Source organism: Salvelinus fontinalis, unplaced genomic scaffold (assembly GCF_029448725.1).
Source record: "Salvelinus fontinalis isolate EN_2023a unplaced genomic scaffold, ASM2944872v1 scaffold_0180, whole genome shotgun sequence".
NCBI lineage: Eukaryota > Metazoa > Chordata > Actinopteri > Salmoniformes > Salmonidae > Salvelinus > Salvelinus fontinalis.
The window spans coordinates 151,098-163,511 of record NW_026600389.1 but is presented as its reverse complement, the minus strand read 5'-3'; the positions used below and the strand labels follow the sequence as shown (position 1 = coordinate 163,511).

General features: G+C 50.9%; 1 protein-coding gene across 4 annotated transcripts in view; it reads left to right on the top strand.

Moving 5' to 3' along the window:
* The window catches only part of LOC129844147 (protein CBFA2T1-like), a 107,571-nt gene that overhangs the window by 59,509 nt on the left and 35,648 nt on the right, over positions 1-12,414 (top strand). For all 4 annotated transcript variants that reach the window (XM_055912552.1, XM_055912550.1, XM_055912553.1 and 1 more), the window contains exon 4: positions 3,849-4,033. In XM_055912552.1, coding sequence (XP_055768527.1) covers positions 3,849-4,033 — 185 coding nt within the window. The remainder of the gene's footprint in view (positions 1-3,848; positions 4,034-12,414) is intronic.

Below are 12,414 nucleotides of genomic sequence, written 5' to 3'. Positions count from 1 at the left end.
CAGAGGATAATGTCGCGGAGGACAGAGGATAATGTCGCTGAGGACAGAGGATAATGTCACGGAGGACAGAGGATAATTTCGCGGAATGTAGGGGTGCTGAGGGGGTTAACAACCCCACCCCTCCCACAAAATGAGTGAACTAGACCTTTATTACTCCTGTATGAGATGCTCCTCAGCAACCCCCCCCCCCCCCCCCCCCCCCGCCAACTGCACCTCCAGAACCAAACCTCTTTTCGCGGCCAAGATCAAGATGGCGCTGATAGAGATGGCAGATTTGCTTCAAGTCCTTAGGCAACTGTACAGTATTTTGTTTGTTTATGTATAATTTATTACATTGTTAGCCCAGGAAACCTTAAGTGTTATTACATACAGCCGGGAAGAACGATTGGAAATCAAAGCGACGTCAACTTATCATCACAACCAGCACTACGACCAGGAATACGGCTTTAAGTCTCTATAGATAAGTCTCTATGGATAAGTCTCTATAGATAAGTCTCTATAGATAAGTCTCTATAGATAAGTCTCTATGGATAAGTCTCTGGATGAGTCTCTATGGATAAGTCTCTCTGGATAAGTCTCTATAGATAAGTCTCTATAGATAAGTCTCTCTGGATGAGTCTCTATAGATAAGTCTCTCTGGATAAGTCTCTCTGGATAAGTCTCTGGATGAGTATCTATAGATAAGTCTCTCTGGATAAGTCTCTCTGGATAAGTCTCTATGGATAAGTGTCTATAGATAAGTCTCTCTGGATGAGTCTCTATAGATAAGTCTCTCTGGATAAGTCTCTCTGCATAAGTCTCTGGATGAGTCTCTATGGATAAGTCTCTATGGATAAGTCTCTATTAATGCGTCTCTATGGATAAGTCTCTATAGATAAGTCTCTATAGATAAGTCTCTATGGATAAGTCTCTATAGATAAGTCTCTGGATGAGTCTCTATGGATAAGTCTCTCTGGATAAGTCTCTCTGGATAAGTCTCTCTGGATAAGTCTCTATAGATAAGTCTCTGGATGAGTCTCTATAGATAAGTCTCTATAGATAAGTCTCTATGGATAAGTCTCTGGATGAGTCTCTATGGATAAGTCTCTGGATAAGTCTCTATGGATAAGTCTCTGGATGAGTCTCTATAGATAAGTCTCTGGATAAGTCTCTATGGATAAGTCTATGGATGAGTCTCTATAGATAAAGTCTCTATAGATAAGTCTCTATGGATAAGTCTCTCTGGATAAGTCTCTCTGGATAAGTCTCTCTAGATAAGTCTCTCTGGATAAGTCTCTATGGATAAGTCTCTCTGGATAAGTCTCTATAGATAAGTCTCTATAGATAAGTCTCTATAGATAAGTCTCTATAGATAAGTCTCCATAGATAAGTCTCTATAGATAAGTCTCTCTGGATAAGTTCTATGGATAAGTCTCTATAGATAAGTCTCTATAGATAAGTCTCTCTATGGAAAAGTCTCTATAGATAAGTCTCTGGATGAGTCTCTCTGGATAAGTCTCTCTGGATAATTCTCTATAGATAAGTCTCTGGATGAGTCTCTATGGATAAGTCTCTCTGCATAAGTCTCTATAGATAAGTCTCTCTTGTATAAGCGTCTCTGTTTAAGTCTCTGTAGATAAGTCTCTCTGCATAAGTCTCTATGAATAAGTCTCTATAGATAAGTCTCCATAGATAAGTCTCTATAGATAAGTCTCTATAGATAAGTCTCTATAGATAAGTCTCTATAGATAAGTCTCTATAGATAAGTCTCTATGGATAAGTCTCTATAGATAAGTCTCTATGGATATGTCTCTGGATGAGTCTCTATAGATAAGTCTCTATGGATAAGTATCTATGGATAAGTCTCTCTGGATAAGTTCTATGGATAAGTCTCTATAGATAAGTCTCTATAGATAAGTCTCTCTATGGAAAAGTCTCTATAGATAAGTCTCTGGATGAGTCTCTCTGGATAAGAGAGGTGAGGGGGGCTGCCTTTAACCCCTCAGAGAGGTGAGGGGGGGCTGCCTTCAACTCCTCAGAGAGGTGGGGGGGGGGCTGCCTTTAACCACTCAGAGAGGTGAGGGGGGCTGCCTTTAACCACTCAGAGAGGTGGGGGGGCTGCCTTTAACTCCTCAGAGAGGTGGGGGGGGGGCTGCCTTTAACCACTCAGAGAGGTGGGGGGGCTGCCTTTAACTCCTCAGAGAGGTGAGGGGGGGCTGCCTTCAACTCCTCAGAGAGGTGGGGGGGGGGCTGCCTTTAACCACTCAGAGAGGTGAGGGGGGCTGCCTTTAACCACTCAGAGAGGTGAGGGGGGCTGCCTTTAACTCCTCAGAGAGGTGAGGGGGGGCTGCCTTCAACTCCTCAGAGAGGTGGGGGGGGCTGCCTTTAACTCCTCAGAGAGGTGAGGGGGGCTGCCTTTAACTCCTCAGAGAGGTGGGGGGGGCTGCCTCTATCTATCTCTGCATCTCTATAGATAAGTCTCTCTGGATAAGTCTCTATAGATAAGTCTCTCTATAGATAAGTCTCTATAGATAAGTCTCTCTGCATAAGTCTCCATAGATAAGTCTCTATAGATAAGTCTCTTTAGATAAGTCTCTATGGATAAGTCTCTATAGATACGTCTCTGGATGAGTCTCTATGGATAAGTCTCTATGGATAAGTCTCTATAGATAAGTCTCTGGATGAGTCGCTATGGATAAGTCTCTCTGCATAAGTCTCTATAGATAAGTCTCTCTGGATAAGTTTCTCTGTTTAAGTCTCTGTAGATGAGTCTCTCTGCATAAGTCTCAATAGATAAGTCTCAATGGATAAGTCTCTGTAGATAAGTCTCCATAGATAAGTCTCTATAGATAAGTCTCTATAGATAAGTCTCTATGGATAAGTCTCTATGGATAAGAAAGTCTGCTAATTGACTAAAATGTAAATGTCTCACAAAGCACAGCCAAGTCCCTGAGGATAATAACATGCCATATTACGGTACCATGTTATGTGTTAGTACTCTTCAGGTGATGTGAGAGCCATATTACGGTACCATGTTATGTGTTGGTACTCTTCAGGTGATGTGAGAGCCATATTACGGTACCATGTTATGTGTTGGTACTCTTCAGGTGATGTGAGAGTCATATTACGGTACCATGTTATGTGTTAGTACTCTTCAGGTGATGTGAGAGTCATATTACGGTACCATGTTATGTGTTGGTACTCTTCAGGTGATGTGAGAGTCATATTACGGTACCATGTTATGTGTTGGTACTCTTCAGGTGATGTGAGAGTCATATTACGGTACCATGTTATGTGTTAGTACTCTTCAGGTGATGTGAGAGTCATATTACGGTACCATGTTATGTGTTGGTACTCTTCAGGTGATGTGAGAGCCATATTACGGTACCATGTTATGTGTTAGTACTCTTCAGGTGATGTGAGAGTCATATTACGGTACCATGTTATGTGTTGGTACTCTTCAGGTGATGTGACGCTTTTGTTGTGGTTATGTCTTCATGCACACTACTGGTCCAAAGATTTATAACACCTACTCATACAAGGGTTTTTCTTTATTTTGACTATTTTCTACATTGTAGAATAATAGTGAAGACATCAAAACTATGAAATAACACATATGGAATCTTGTAGTAACCAATTTTTTTTTGAACGAATCCAAATGTCTTATATATGAGATTCTTCAAAAAGCCGCCCTTTGCCTTGATGACGTGTGGTACTGTATCTGTTACTGTTTGAGAGACAGAACTCAGTCCAGATCTTGGCCACTATTTCATGATGTGTGTTATGTCAGATGGTAATATTACAGTGTCGTGTACTGTACTGTCAGTCCCCAGCCGATCCAGATCGTGACCACTGTCTCCCCCCTACAGGCCAACCTGCCACTCCTACAGCGAGAGCTGTTACACTGTGCCCGTCTGGCCAAGCAGAACCCAGCGCAGTACCTGGCCCAACACGAACAGCTCCTCCTGGACACCTCCTCCACCACCTCCCCCGTCGACTCCTCAGAGCTACTCCTAGACCTCAACGACAACGGCAAGAGGAGAACACCTGACAGGTGAGGTTGGGGTTGATGTCTGCTGGCTCTGGAGGAGAACACCTGACAGGTGAGGTTGGGGTTGATGTCTGCTGGCTCTGGAGGAGAACACCTGACAGGTGAGGTTGGGGTTGATGTCTGCTGGCTCTGGAGGAGAACACCTGACAGGTGAGGTTGGGGTTGATGTCTGCTGGCTCTGGAGGAGAACACCTGACAGGTGAGGTTGGGGTTGATGTCTGCTGGGTCTGGAGGAGAACACCTGACAGGTGAGGTTGGGGTTGATGTCTGCTGGGTCTGGAGGAGAACACCTGACAGGTGAGGTTGGGGTTGATGTCTGCTGGGTCTGGAGGAGAACACCTGACAGGTGAGGTTGGGGTTGATGTCTGCTGGGTCTGGAGGAGAACACCTGACAGGTGAGGTTGGGGTTGATGTCTGCTGGCTCTGGAGGAGAACACCTGACAGGTGAGGTTGGGGTTGATGTCTGCTGGGTCTGGAGGAGAACACCTGACAGGTGAGGTTGGGGTTGATGTCTGCTGGCTCTGGAGGAGAACACCTGACAGGTGAGGTTGGGGTTGATGTCTGCTGGGTCTGGAGGAGAACACCTGACAGGTGAGGTTGGGGTTGATGTCTGCTGGGTCTGGAGGAGAACACCTGACAGGTGAGGTTGGGGTTGATGTCTGCTGGCTCTGGAGGAGAACACCTGACAGGTGAGGTTGGGGTTGATGTCTGCTGGCTCTGGAGGAGAACACCTGACAGGTGAGGTTGGGGTTGATGTCTGCTGGCTCTGGAGGAGAACACCTGACAGGTGAGGTTGGGGTTGATGCCTGCTGGCTCTGGAGGAGAACACCTGACAGGTGAGGTTGGGGTTGATGCCTGCTGGCTCTGGAGGAGAACACCTGACAGGTGAGGTTGGGGTTGATGCCTGCTGGCTCTGGAGGAGAACACCTGACAGGTGAGGTTGGGGTTGATGTCTGCTGGCTCTGGAGGAGAACACCTGACAGGTGAGGTTGGGGTTGATGTCTGCTGGCTCTGGAGGAGAACACCTGACAGGTGAGGTGGGGTTGATGTCTGCTGGCTCTGGAGGAGAACACCTGACAGGTGAGGTTGGGGTTGATGCCTGCTGGCTCTGGAGGAGAACACCTGACAGGTGAGGTTGGGGTTGATGTCTGCTGGCTCTGGAGGAGAACACCTGACAGGTGAGGTTGGGGTTGATGTCTGCTGGCTCTGGAGGAGAACACCTGACAGGTGAGGTTGGGGTTGATGTCTGCTGGCTCTGGAGGAGAACACCTGACAGGTGAGGTTGGGGTTGATGCCTGCTGGCTCTGGAGGAGAACACCTGACAGGTGAGGTTGGGGTTGATGTCTGCTGGCTCTGGAGGAGAACACCTGACAGGTGAGGTTGGGGTTGATGCCTGCTGGCTCTGGAGGAGAACACCTGACAGGTGAGGTTGGAGTTAAAGTCTGCTGGCTCTGGAGGAGAACACCTGACAGGTGAGGTTGGGGTTGATGTCTGCTGGCTCTGGAGGAGAACACCTGACAGGTGAGGTTGGGGTTGATATCTGCTGGCTCTGGAGGAGAACACCTGACAGGTGAGGTTGGTGTTGATGTCTGCTGGCTCTGGAGGAGAACACCTGACAGGTGAGGTTGGGGTTGATGCCTGCTGGCTCTGGAGGAGAACACCTGACAGGTGAGGTTGGGGTTGATGTCTGCTGGCTCTGGAGGAGAACACCTGACAGGTGAGGTTGGGGTTGATGTCTGCTGGCTCTGGAGGAGAACACCTGACAGGTGAGGTTGGGGTTGATGCCTGCTGGCTCTGGAGGAGAACACCTGACAGGTGAGGTTGGTGTTGATGCCTGCTGGCTCTGGAGGAGAACACCTGACAGGTGAGGTTGGTGTTGATGTCTGCTGGCTCTGGAGGAGAACACCTGACAGGTGAGGTTGCTGTTGATGTCTGCTGGCTCTGGAGGAGAACACCTGACAGGTGAGGTTGGTGTTGATGCCTGCTGGCTCTGGAGGAGAACACCTGACAGGTGAGGTTGGGGTTGATGTCTGCTGGCTCTGGAGGAGATCACCTGACAGGTGAGGTTGGGGTTGATGTCTGCTGGCTCTGGAGGAGAACACCTGACAGGTGAGGTTGGTGTTGATGCCTGCTGGCTCTGGAGGAGAACACCTGACAGGTGAGGTTGGTGTTGATGTCTGCTGGCTCTGGAGGAGAACACCTGACAGGTGAGGTTGGTGTTGATGTCTGCTGGCTCTGGAGGAGATCACCTGACAGGTGAGGTTGGTGTTGATGTCTGCTGGCTCTGGAGGAGAACACCTGACAGGTGAGGTTGGTGTTGATGTCTGCTGGCTCTGTAGGAGAACACCTGACAGGTGAGGTTGGTGTTGATGTCTGCTGGCTCTGGAGGAGAACACCTGACAGGTGAGGTTGGGGTTAAAGTCTGCTGGCTCTGTAGGAGAACACCTGACAGGTGAGGTTGGGGTTGATGCCTGCTGGCTCTGGAGGAGAACACCTGACAGGTGAGGTTGGTGTTGATGTCTGCTGGCTCTGGAGGAGAACACCTGACAGGTGAGGTTGGTGTTGATGTCTGCTGGCTCTGGAAGTTTCTCTGTACCAGTTGGGATTGAGTAGAGTGGAGATTCAGCAACTCTTGGAAAACAATTGGCTTCTTTGGGGTTTAAGTTGGAGAGGGGAGTAGTGGAGCAGTGGAGTAGTGGAGCAGTGGCTAGTGGAGTAGTGGAGTAGTGGAGCAGTGGAGTAGTGGAGAGTGGAGTAGTGGAGTAGTGGAGTGGTGGAGTAGTGGAGTAGTGGAGTAGTGGAGAGTGGAGTAGTGGAGTAGTGGAGAGTGGAGTAGTGGAGAGTGGAGTAGTGGAGAGTGGAGTAGTGGAGTAGTGGAGAGTGGAGTGGTGGAGTAGTGGAAGAGTGGAGAGTGGAGTAGTGGAGTAGCGGAGAGTGGAGTAGTGGAGTAGTGGAGTAGTGGAGAGTGGAGTAGTGGAGAGTGGAGTAGTGGAGCAGTGGAGTAGTGGAGTAGTGGAGTAGTGGCGTAGTGGCGTAGTGGCGTAGTGGAGAGTGGAGTAGTGGCGTAGTGGAGAGTGGAGTAGTGGAGCAGTGGAGCAGTCGAGTATTGGAACAGTGGAGCAGTGGAGCAGTGGAGCAGTGGAGCAGTTGCGTAGTGGAGTAGTGGAGTAGTGGAGTAGAGGAGTAGTGGAGTAGAGGAGTAGTGGAGTAGAGGAGTAGTGGAGAGTGGAGTAGTGGAGTAGTGGTGTAGTGGAGTAGTGGAGTAGTGGAGCAGTTGAGAGTGGAGTAGTGGAGTAGTGGAGTAGTGGTGTAGTGGAGTAGTGGAGTAGTGGCAGAGTGGCGTAGTGGAGTAGTGGCGTAGTGGAGAGTGGAGTAGTGGCGTAGTGGAGTAGTGGTGTAGTGGAGTAGTGGAGTAGTGGAGTAGTGGTGTAGTGGCAGAGTGGCGTAGTGGAGTAGTGGCGTAGTGGAGAGTGGAGTAGTGGAATAGTGGAGCAGTGGAGCAGTCGAGTAGTGGAACAGTGGAACAGTGGAGCAGTGGAGCAGTTGAGCAGTGGAGCAGTGGAGCAGTGGAGCAGTGGAGTAGTGGAGTAGTGGAGGAGTGGAGTAGTGGAGTAGTGGAGTGGAGGAGTAGTGGAGTAGTGGAGTAGTGGAGTAGTGGAGATTGGAGTAGTGGAGCAGTGGAGCAGTGGAGTAGTGGAACAGTGGAGCAGTGGAGCAGTGGAGCAGTGGAGTAGTGCTGTAGTGGAGTAGTGGAGTAGTGGAGTAGTGGAGTAGAGGAGTAGTGGAGTAGAGGAGTAGTGGAGAGTGGAGTAGTGGAGTAGTGGTGTAGTGGAGTAGTGGAGTAGTGGAGCAGTTGAGAGTGGAGTAGTGGAGTAGTGGAGTAGTGGTGTAGTGGAGTAGTGGAGTAGTGGCAGAGTGGCGTAGTGGCGTAGTGGAGAGTGGAGTAGTGGCGTAGTGGAGTAGTGGTGTAGTGGAGTAGTGGAGTAGTGGTGTAGTGGAGAGTGGAGTAGTGGAGAGTGGAGTAGTGGAGAGTGGAGTAGTGGAGTAGTGGCGTAGTGGAGTAGTGGAGTAGTGGAGAGTGGAGTAGTGGAGTAGTGGTGTAGTAGAGAGTGGAGTAGTGGAGTAGAGGAGTAGTTGAGAGTGGAGTAGTGGAGTAGAGGAGTAGTGGAGAGTGGAGTAGTGGAGTAGAGGAGTAGTGGAGAGTGGAGTAGTGGAGTAGTGGCGTAGTGGAGAGTGGAGTAGTGGAGTAGTGGTGTAGTGGAGTAGTGGAGTAGTGGAGAGTGGAGTAGTGGAGCAGTGGAGTAGTGGAGAGTGGAGTAGTGGAGAGTGGAGTAGTGGAGTAGTGGCGTAGTGGAGAGTGGAGTAGTGGAGTAGTGGAGTAGTGGAGAGTGGAGTAGTGGAGTAGTGGAGTAGTGGCGTAGTGGAGAGTGGAGTAGTGGAGTAGTGGAGTAGTGGAGTAGTGGAGAGTGGAGAGTGGAGCACCACCACACTACCAGGTGGGTGGTATAGAGGAGACGGACCCACTGGTTGCCCTCTAGGTTACAGAGAGCTGGTAGTCCCATCCACCACACTACCAGGTGGGTGGTATAGAGGAGACGGACCCACTGGTTGTCCTCTAGGTTACAGAGAGCTGGTAGTCCCATCCACCACACTACCAGGTGGGTGATATAGAGGAGGAAATGGACCCACTGGTTGCCCTCTAGGTTACAGAGAGCTGGCAGTCCCATCCACCACACTACCAGGTGGGTGGTATAGAGGAGATGAACCCACTGGTTGTCCTCTAGGCTACAGAGAGCTGGTAGTCCCTTCCACCACACTACCAGGTGGGTGGTATAGAGACGGACCCACTGGTTGTCCTCTAGGTTACAGAGAGCTGGTAGTCCCATCCACCACACTACCAGGTGGGTGGTATAGAGGAGACGGACCCACTGGTTGTCCTCTAGGTTACAGAGAGCTGGTTGTCCCATCCACCACACTACCAGGTGGGTGGTATAGAGGAGCTGGACCCACTGGTTGTCCTCTAGGTTACAGAGAGCTGGTAGTCCCATCCACCACACTACCAGGAGGGTGGTTTAGAGGAGACGGACCCACTGGTTGCCCTCTTGGTTACAGAGCTGGTAGTCCCATCAACCACACTACCATGTGGGTGGTATAGAGGAGACGGACCCACTGGTTGCCCTCTAGGTTACAGAGAGCTGGTAGTCCCATCCACCACACTACCAGGAGGGTGGTATAGAGGAGACAGACCCACTGGTTGTCCTCATGGTTACAGAGCTGGTAGTCCCATCAACCACACTACCATGTGGGTGGTATAGAGGAGACGGACCCACTGGTTGCCCTCAAGGTTACAGAGAGCTGGTAGTCCCATCTACCACACTACCAGGTGGGTGGTATAGAGGAGATGGACCCACTGGTTGTCCTCTAGGTTACAGAGAGCTGGTAGTCTCATCCACCACACTACCAGGAGGGTGGTTTAGAGGAGACGGACCCACTGGTTGCCCTCTAGGTTACAGAGAGCTGCTAGTCCCATCCACTACACTACCAGGTGGGTGGTAGAGAGGAGATGGACCCACTGGTTGCCCTCTAGGTTACAGAGAGCTGGCAGTCCCATCCACCACACTACCAGGTGGGTGATATAGAGGAGACAGACCCACTGGTTGCCCTCTAGGTTACAGAGAGCTGGTAGTCCCTTCCACCACACTACCAGGTGGGTGGTATAGAGACGGACCCACTGGTTGTCCTCTAGGTAACAGAGAGCTAGTAGTCCCATCCACCACATTACCAGGTGGGTGGTATAGAGGAGACGGACCCACTGATTGCCCTCTAGGTTACAGAGAGCTGGTAGTCCCATCCACCACACTACCAGGTGGGTGGTATAGAGGAGACGGACCCACTGGTTGTCCTCTAGGTTACAGAGAGCTGGTCGTCCCATCCACCACAAAACCAGGTGGGTGGTATAGAGGAGATGGACCCACTGGTTGTCCTCTAGGTTACAGAGAGCTGGTAGTCCCATCCACAAACTACCAGGTGGGTGGTATAGAGGAAATGGACCCACTGGTTGCCCTCTAGGTTACAGAGAGCTGGTAGTCCCATCCACCACACTACCAGGTGGGTGATATAGAGGAGACGGACCCACTGGTTGCCCTCTAGGTTACAGAGAGCTGGTAGTCCCATCCACAAACTACCAGGTGGGTGGTATAGAGGAAATGGACCCACTGGTTGCCCTCTAGGTTACAGAGAGCTGGTCCCATCCACCACACTACCAGGTGGGTGGTATAGAGGAGATGGACCCACTGGTTGTCCTCTAGGTTACAGAGAGCTGGTAGTCCCATCCACCACACTCCCAGGTGGTTGGTATAGAGGAGATGGACCCACTGGTTGTCCTCTAGGTTACAGAGAGCTGGTAGTCCCATCCACCACACTACCAGGTGGGTGGTATAGAGGAGATGGACCCACTGGTTGCCCTCTAGGTTACAGAGAGCTTGTAGTCCCATCCACCACACTACCAGGTGGGTGGTATAGAGGAGACGGACCCACTGGTTGTCCTCTAGGTTACATAGAGCTGGTAGTCCCATCCACCACACTACCAGGTGGGTGGTATAGAGGAGACGGACCCACTGGTTGCCCTCTAGGTTACAGAGAGATGGTAGTCCCATCCACCACACTACCAGGTGGGTGGTATAGAGGAGATGGACCCACTGGTTGTCCTCTAGGTTACAGAGAGCTGGTAGTCCCATCCACAAACTACCAGGTGGGTGGTATAGAGGAAATGGACCCACTGGTTGCCCTCTAGGTTACAGAGAGCTGGTAGTCCCATCCACCACACTACCAGGTGGGTGGTATAGAGGAGACGGACCCACTGGTTGTCCTCTAGGTTACAGAGATCTGGTAGTCCCATCCACCACACTAACCGGAGGGTGGTTTAGAGGAGACGGACCCACTGTTTGCCCTCTAGGTTACAGAGAGCTGGTAGTCCCTTCCACCACACTACCAGGTGGGTGGTATAGAGACGGACCCACTGGTTGTCCTCTAGGTTACAGAGAGCTAGTAGTCCCATCCACCACATTACCAGGTGGGTGGTATAGAGGAGACGGACCCACTGGTTGCCCTCTAGGTTACAGAGAGCTGGTAGTCCCATCCACCACACTACCAGGTGGGTGGTATAGAGGAGACGGACCCACTGGTTGTCCTCTAGGTTACAGAGAGCTGGTAGTCCCATCCACCACACTACCAGGTGGGTGGTATAGAGGAGACGGACCCACTGGGTTCCCTCTAGGTTACAGACAGCTGGTAGTCCCATCCACCACAAAACCAGGTGGGTGGTATAGAGGAGATGAACCCACTGGTTGCCCTCTAGGTTACAGAGAGCTGGTAGTCCCATCCACCACACTACCAGGTGGGTGGTATAGAGGAGACGGACCCACTGGTTGCCCTATAGGTTACAGAGAGCTGGTAGTCCCATCCACAAACTACCAGGTGGGTGGTATAGAGGAAATGGACCCACTGGTTGCCCTCTAGGTTACAGAGAGCTGGTAGTCCCATCCACAAACTACCAGGTGGGTGGTATAGAGGAAATGGACCCACTGGTTGCCCTCTAGGTTACAGAGAGCTGGTCCCATCCACCACACTACCAGGTGGGTGGTATAGAGGAGATGGACCCACTGGTTGTCCTCTAGGTTACAGAGAGCTGGTAGTCCCATCCACCACACTCCCAGGTGGGTGGTATAGAGGAGACGGACCCACTGGTTGCCCTCTAGGTTACAGAGAGCTGGTAGTCCCATCCACCACACTACCAGGTGGGTGGTATAGAGGAGATAGACCCACTGGTTGTCCTCTAGGTTACAGAGAGCTGGTAGTCCCATCCACAAACTACCAGGTGGGTAGTATAGAGGAGATGGACCCACTGGTTGTCCTCTAGGTTACAGAGAGCTGGTAGTCCCATCCACAAACTACCAGGTGGGTGGTATAGAGGAAATGGACCCACTGGTTGCCCTCTAGGTTACAGAGAGCTGGTCCCATCCACCACACTACCAGGTGGGTGGTATAGAGGAGATGGACCCACTGGTTGTCCTCTAGGTTACAGAGAGCTGGTAGTCCCATCCACCACACTACCAGGTGGGTGGTATAGAGGAGACGGACCCACTGGTTGTCCTCTAGGTTACAGAGAGCTGGTAGTCCCATCCACCACACTCCCAGGTGGGTGGTATAGAGGAGACGGACCCACTGGTTGTCCTCTAGGTTACAGAGCGCTGGTCGTCCCATCCACCACACTACCAGGTGGGTGGTATAGAGGAGACGGACCCACTGGTTGTCCTCTAGGTTACAGAGAGCTGGTAGTCCCATCCACCACACTACCAGGTGGGTGGTATAGAGGAGATGAACCC